Source organism: Anopheles stephensi, chromosome 3 (assembly GCF_013141755.1).
Source record: "Anopheles stephensi strain Indian chromosome 3, UCI_ANSTEP_V1.0, whole genome shotgun sequence".
Lineage (NCBI taxonomy): Eukaryota > Metazoa > Arthropoda > Insecta > Diptera > Culicidae > Anopheles > Anopheles stephensi.
Window position 1 is genome coordinate 17,995,833 of NC_050203.1, and position 7,828 is coordinate 18,003,660.

The window sequence follows — 7,828 nt, forward strand, 5'->3', positions numbered from 1 at the left end:
AAGCGTCTTCTGGGCCATACGAGCTTAGCGGAGCACTACTGCCGCACATTGTACGGATGTGACGTTTTATTTTGTTTTCGTTTGGTTTTGCACCTTTACCGGCCACATGATTGATTGCACATAATTTACCCGCTAAATCATGTTAATCGCCCCCAATCGCTGACTTGAGCTGTTGAAACGCGCCCGAATTCGGGATTGGTGCGTGCGTGCGTACGTTCGTTGGATGGAGCAAACAAAAAGAAAATGGGTGACATTGTTTGGTTTTATTGTTGTTTCATATTAACGATAGCAACAACACGCGTGGGACACAGGTGCGTGTGTGTGTGTGCTTGCATGTATTTGAGCGTTTGATTATTTGATTTTCGAAACGGTGCGTCATGTTTAAACAAACCATACGCCTAATTCCTTTCTATTTGGCTGATGGTTGCTTTAAGCCAACATTTTGGCAATAATAATCCATAAAAAGACACATGGTTATATTTTTATCCAATTAATGAGTTAAGCGCTTTATACTATCCTTGATCTATCTAGCGAATTTACAGGACAAACCTCAGTTGATCTTCGATTTTTCGTTCTTTTTTGCTGTTTCCAATATCATCATTCTCTCCATTTTGAAACAATTTGTCCTTTCGAATTTATTCACAGTAAAGATAAAGTGTTTTGGCAAGCCCCACTGGTGTTGTTCTTTGTCAATCGATACTATTTTCCCTCCCCAAGAAAGAGTCACGGCCAACTTGTACACCTTCCACATTGAAACTACAAAAAACGTCCCTCGTCCCAAGACCAGGTAGAACATACAACCATAGAATTCAGATTTATGTCATGCTCGTTCGAGGCAAATATTTTACGATGATTTGCTTATGCATTTATGCTTCATATGCTTCACATGGCTCACCTGCCCCCGTTCTTTTCGGTAGTTGTGCTCCCCCCGCCCCCCCCATGAATCAACAGCGCCAGTTTGAGGGAGAGGAGGGCCTATAAGTTCCTTTTTGTAGTTGAAAAAGTCATATTTTCTTACTCTTAAATCCGTCCAAGCGCACTTGCACATTTTTTCTTTTTGCTTCCTCCCTCCCAAAATCAGCGGCCCCTGTTGATACAGTTTTCCCACCCAGTCACTTGCTACTTGCTAAGGAAACAAACGAGCATAAAGGACGGAAACCCGAGAAGTTAAATCATTAGACACACAACACACAGGCCCGAGGGACGGCTGCTGAACGATAAAGCTAGTTTGTTTGTATACAGCAGACAGCAGGGGCCGTGAGCACTCGCCAAATACCAAATCTTTTAAAACCTAAAGAAATCGCACCAACAACAGGCAACAACAAAAAATGGCCACGCCGATTTTGCAACCGTGGCCGATCCGCGTAGATCCTCCATCGTTCCTTCCCGTGCAGTATGTGTTAGTTTGGTTTGACTTGACATTCAATTCGGCTTTCGATGAGCGGTAGCGACCCGCGCTTTCCACCAGCGGCTCACACACAAACTTATCCCGGTGAGCGAACCACCACGAACCACCCAACCGTACCGGTACCGGTGGCATAAATCAACTTTATTAGATTCGCCCCATGAATAACGAGCGAAAAAATCGAATTTAGAACCTGAGATTTTTAAAACAAACTTTTTCACTGCCATCATCGTTACGAGCTTGGCGGGATGCTCTGCGCCACGCCACCCTCCTTCTCGTAATATTCTTTTTTGGGTGAATTATGATAAATCGAATCGAGCGGGCGGAAGCTGGTACGAAGTGGCGCAGTGGTAGCGCGCGCCCAAAACACCAAACAAAAGTACGATGATACCATACCGATCGTTCAACCGTTTCGCATAAACGATTTACACGCATTGATAAATCGGTAAATGTAGGAATTGTTGTGTGGAATTGTGGCTGAAAGGGTGCCACTGCATGATGCAGGAAAGGAAATTAAACAATGAAATTGAATAATATAATTATCACAGCCGATTTGGTTGTAATTCGTGCCGGGAACCATTAAGATATGAGATGCGAATCGGTAACGAAATAGAAAATGTTGTTCACCTTCCACAGCAAGGTTCCATGGTGTAATGGTTAGCACTTTGGACTCTGAATCCAACGATCCGAGTTCAAATCTCGGTGGAACCTGTATCATCGGTGCAAGTTATTTTTTATTCTCTCTTCTACAGTATTTCTGAGGCCATTTAACCAATGTTTTTATTTTCAAAACAAATGTACGATGGTTTGGGATTGCTTCGAATTATTATTTTATCAATATTACATTAACTATTTCACTATTTAGACACTGGTTATATGACCTGAGAAACACTGCAGCACGTGGCCTATTTCTTCTTGGATTGTCATAAAAACCCTGAATGATTAAAAAACGGTTTTAAAAACACCAAATTTTGTACAAATTTATTTGGAATTGGATAAATTTCATCCGACAATTTGCTTCCTTTCAAGTATTTTTTTTTATTTGCTTTAACCACTAATGTAGCTCTCCAGCCATTACACTGTCACCCATCTGTCACCCGGAAATTAATGACCATTTATTTGCTTTGACACTAGCAACAGTAAACCGAGAGCATCCTCTCGCTCTCTGAAATTCGAATGTACTTTTCAATTTTATGCCAAATTTGACAGCATCATCTCCCACAAAGGGACCCAAAACGTAGCCAAAAAAAACACAAAACGATTTAACCGGTAGGAAATTCTACCTCGTTCCACCAATCCCTCGAGGCTGTCGACCTATTCGTCATCCTCCTCACAGATGACCCACACACTGACCGAGCCGTCGAACGAATTTATTTCTCGAAAACCATAGCCTGACTAGTTAGTTTGTCGACTTAAGCTACTGTCAACACCGGGTGCTGGTTGGCTCCTCCCAACAGAACCCTCTTCCCCTGCTTCCGGTGAGGTGCATGGATGTAAAATGGCCCACCAAGGCTAGTCCCTTCGCATAATACTTTCGATGGTGAAGTTGCTTGACTTTAAGCTACCAACTTTTGTGCCCCGTACGACGAGCCGGTCCGTCACTGCAACCGGTGATCCAACTTTCGGACTTTCGCGCTGCCGGACGCTACCGGATGGCTGTCGTGGATTGTTTGCACTGGACCCGTTCGTTACAGCCGGCACGCCGGGGCAGTCGGCCCTAGCTCTGGATGGCACGCCGTATTCCGACGGTACGAAGATCTCACTGCTGGCTGCCGGCCGAAGTGTCGGTTGCGATGCGTTCTCAGGTGTGCTACACAAACCATCACAGAAGGCAGCAAATCCCGTTTGATCCGGAGTGACCGTTCGGAACTCGCCCGAGTTGGAACTTTGCCCGTCGGGACTCGACCCGGTGAGGGTGGTGTTTGTGTACGCAAACGGAGCCGTTAACTCACAGCCTCTCACACGCAATCCGCTCAGTTCGCCGAGCAGGAACGCATCGAGCGCGTGGGCAGAAAAGGGTACCGAGGCGGAGAGCTCGTGTTGGTCTAAGCAATTATCACTTTTCCTGGTTCGGGTGCGTTGCACCGAGGGATGCCGTTTGCCGGCCGGATTTAATGCGTTAAGTTCATTTTCATACTCCCCTTCGGAAAGTGTCGATGGGAGTTCCGAGAATTCTTCGCTCGTTTCATCCCCATCTCCGGTGGGATGAGGGTGGGTCTTTTCGTCATCGCAGCGCTTCTTGATGTGGCATCCGGAAGGAGACCAACTGCCACGCTGTTTCCCACTCCTACCCGGCCCGTTCTTATCGGCTAATGAAGTTGGGTCGAGGGAAGCTGTCGAATCGCCTACCAGCCCGGCGGACAGCAGTGCGGATGCTGATGATGCCCCGTGGACATAGGGCGCATGGTGATGGTAGCAACCGGGGCCAAGCAAAACCATGCCCGGATCCGACAGATCGGCCGACGGTTGTTGTATCAAATCATTTCGCACTATCAGATGATGAAGATCGGTGGTGGTGCCCTCGGTTCGTCTACCGCCGGTGATGGGCCCGTGTGGCAGGTGCGTTGACGTACCCATAAAATCTCCCGCCGATAGTCCGGCCGGTGGAAAGGCCAACGCAAACGGTGAACCCTACGGAGAAGGCAAAAAAAACCGAAATGGACCAACTGTAAATAGAGATCTCCGCAACCAAGAAAAAACCGCGAAAATGCATGCGATAAGCATCGGCATTAGGTCGGCGCAAGGAACGCGGTTTCGCTTCATCTAGCATCGATTTTTTCCCCCTGCTGCTAGTTGTTGAAACCGAGTTTTTTATTTATCTACCACACAAACACACACACCAAAAACGATGCCCTACCTGAAAGTGGCCGTTCAGGATCAATTTGGCGTTGCGTTGTCGGCGCGTACGGCGGCGCCGGTAATTGCCCTGCTCAAACATATCGTTCGCCGACGGGTCCAGCATCCAGTAGCTACCTTTGCCACCGGCTCCTGCACCAGCACCCGAACCACCACCACCACCACCACCATCCCCGCTAGCGGATGGATCGTCTGCCGGTTGGCCCTTCGAATGTCCCCCGCCGGATGTCTTATCCCGTGGCACCTTAATGAAACAGTCGTTCAGCGAGAGATTGTGCCGGATGGAGTTTTGCCAGCCCTGTCGATTTTCACGATAGTAAGGAAAGCTGAAAGAGGGCGTAATGAAGGAAGCACATGAGACTGAAGCTAATTTAATGAATAGGGAAGGCTTGTGTGAAGCTTTGTATCTCATTTTCTTCTGAAATCGTGCTCAACAAATTGATATGGTTTTGAAGCATCTTGATTAAAAATATATTATCTATATGATACAAAATACATGGAGTTCATAATTTGAACTGGGACAAAATAAATTATTTAAAACTGCATTTAAAATTTGTATTCAAACATAAAGGACCAAATGGCCGTTCTTCACGAATAAAAAATAATAATAAAGGACCAAATGAATTTGAAAATTGAATTTCTGCTCAAAATATAAACATTCTTAATTCAACTGTATAATAAAAGCATTTTCAGAACAATTTTAGATTTTTATTCCTCTTAGGTGACAGATGGGCGACAGTGTAATGGCTGGAGAGCTACATTAGTGGTTAAGTACATCAAGGATTTTTCTAAAAATAACTTGGGCGATTTAAGTTGAGTATAATAAATATTTGAACACGTAACAAGAGCTTTACGTCTATACCCACTAATAAACGGTAAATATTTTTTTTAAACTTATAAATAGAGAATTAGAACAGCAATTGAAGTTATAAATCATTTAAATTATATGAAAGGGTCTTATTTTGTATCTAAAGCCAACATGTTGATGAACATCCACTTACTTATCCATAATATACTTGTAGATGCCACTGAGCGTTAACCGCTGATTCGGTGCACTACTGATCGCCATTGCGATCAGCGCAATATAGGAAAAGGGTGGCTTTTCCGGTCGATGGACGGACTTCAGAAACGAAAACGGAAGTGACCAGTTGTTCAGTCCAAAGTACGAATTACCCAGCGTAGCCGCGCTATGCTCAGGATGCTGCAGGTATTGTGCACCGTGCTGGCTAAACAGTGCCAAATCGTGGTTCAAGCTTTGAATCTGCTGTATAGCAGCTGCATAGGAGCTGTACGGTAGCATTCCGACGGTTAAAAGAGCACTTTTCGCACTATTTTCGCAATTTCTTTAAACAAAATGCACGATCACCAAGCACCAAATAGCACAATTCGAAGCATTCACACGTATATAAACCACTTATCCGATGTCACAATTTTCAACCCCTAAGAACGATCTTCAAAACGTACACGATCGCGAGTATGCGTCCTCCGCAAGATCCACCAAGCAACTAAACTCCTTCCTTCACAGTAATCGCACATTAAGCGCGCTTCCTCTGTGCGCCTTTGTTACTCACAGTTTGCGCATCGTTAACAGTGACTTACGCCCTCCCGCTTGAAGACGCTGACGACGATGACGAAGATCCAAAACAACACCACGGCTAATCCTCCCCGTAGCCACAAACCGGGGTTGGGGAGAGGGCACACGATCTATTTATTTTATGCAAAACAGAAACAACTACTTTCATCTTTCATAAACACGCCGGCGAGCGATCTGCCAGGGATCGCGCGAGAGAAAGGAGATCCGTTGAGTCCCCGTCAGAACGCCACCTTACCCATTATTTATGCTTTACACTACATCGCGCATCGTAAACGCATGCACTGGTGCGCGAAGGATGAGAATTGAACCGAAGTTTTATTGCACTGTATGCTCGATCACTCTCTCGCTCTCTCTCTCTCTCTCTCTCTCTCTCCTTCCGATATTCAGATTTTATGAGACCCTTCCACGGAAGCCATCCGATACGATCCGTCGTTTGCGCAAACGGAACAGTATGGGCCGGTTGCGCACGCACGTTCTGCGCACAGCCGCGTTTATTACGAAGGCGGACGCGACGCCAGGGCAATCCCGGTTTATGACTTCCTTTCTTCCGCGACGATCGCGCGTCGATCGCGGATCACTGCCATTTGGCTCCGCCCATTCTATTTATTTAGACTGCACGGCCACAAAACGGTTACGGGAGATCCTGTTTTTTTCTTTGGAAGATTCTTTTTAGCTGTTGTTTCCCTTTTATTCTCATAGGTAGGAGAGGGCAGTTGTTTTTGAGCCGATCTATGATTTGTGGTTCAGATAGGGAGGATTAAAAATGGTTCCACTCCGATGAAACGGAAAGCGCGGGTCGGGTTCGATCTGTTTTGATAGGAATTAACGGATAATTTAGTTGAATTGTGATCGTTCCAAAGGCGTATTAGCTTGAAAGAGAAAATTGTTTTCACCGGGAAAAAAATCTGTTTCCTATTAGATCGTTATGAGTTCCAGGTGGTTCCAGATTTCCATGCGATGCGCAGTAGAAGAAATGGCAGAGAAAGTTATAAACTCTACATCTTTGTCTTCACATTAGCTCAACGAACTTCGGGGTCATGCCAGTGATATGATGGCTTACTAGTCTTAATGATACTACGTAATTGAATAATCAGTCCTTACTACAAAGTCCTCACCGACTCTGCATATACCTCTTCATTTATATTTATTTTTAGGCAACTGTCATGTGTCATCATAACTCAAAAGAGCACAAAGAATGAAGCTTCCCAGGTTCCTTTTACTAAATCAATCTTCAGTAAATTACATTACCTTCTACAATAAATGCACAAAACTGTTAGAAGATTCCTGCATCCTTGAAATCGGGGATTTTCTTGGGTAAAATACATAGTCTGGGACATTCAGTAGCAGATATTTAAAATTTCATGCGTATACTAAGGAAATACTACTTCTTGCTCTAATTTTCTATCAATGTCCTTAGTCCTGGCCTCGTACAAATAGAGGCATAATTGCAGTTACATCTACCACGCATAGTTATGGACCTCTGCCAAGGATAAGCGTCGACTGCCTTTTCTCGATACTTGAACTCCCAATCGCGCTTGTTCTGTGCCTTAACGAGTTTTCTATAAGTCTGACTCTGTAACTAAAACTTTGGCTAAAATTTAGGCCAAATTTAAGGAATATTCCAAGAACAGATAGATCAGCCTAAAATATGGCTTAACAAGGTATTCAAATGCTTTGGGTATTGAAAAATTATATCCTTATACTCAAATAAAATAAAACTGAACCTCTTAGTCAACTAGCTTCTTCAGGTCTTGAATCAAAATCAGTCAAAATCTTGAATTGAATTTATAGCACCAACTCTGTAGAAACCCTCTTTCCCAAATCTACCCCAAAAGCAATTCCCAGCTCAACGCACCTTCGTCTAGTTTGGCGTTTGATGTTACCAGTTGCAAATTTTCACCTTGCAAACATCCGCCAGCACTCGAATCCCTGTAGCTTGTTTTTTTTTTTTGCGTTCCTTCACCAATCGACTC

At 44.5% G+C, this 7,828-nt stretch overlaps 1 protein-coding gene and 1 non-coding gene across 2 annotated transcripts; one reads left to right on the plus strand and one right to left on the minus strand.

Moving 5' to 3' along the window:
* Nucleotides 1-2,044: 2,044 nt before the first annotated feature.
* On the plus strand, nt 2,045-2,116 carry Trnaq-cug. Its single transcript has one exon. It is a non-coding gene; the product is annotated as a tRNA-Gln (tRNA).
* A 338-nt stretch (nt 2,117-2,454) lies between these two features.
* On the minus strand, nt 2,455-5,743 carry LOC118509852. The gene is made up of 3 exons (XM_036051053.1): nt 5,263-5,743; nt 4,263-4,587; nt 2,455-4,036 (listed from the first exon to the last, which is right to left on the minus strand). Exons 1-3 carry the CDS (start codon nt 5,559-5,561, stop codon nt 2,918-2,920), a joined length of 1,743 nt encoding a protein of 580 aa, XP_035906946.1. The 5' UTR covers nt 5,562-5,743; the 3' UTR covers nt 2,455-2,917.
* Between the last annotated feature and the right edge of the window lie 2,085 nt (nt 5,744-7,828).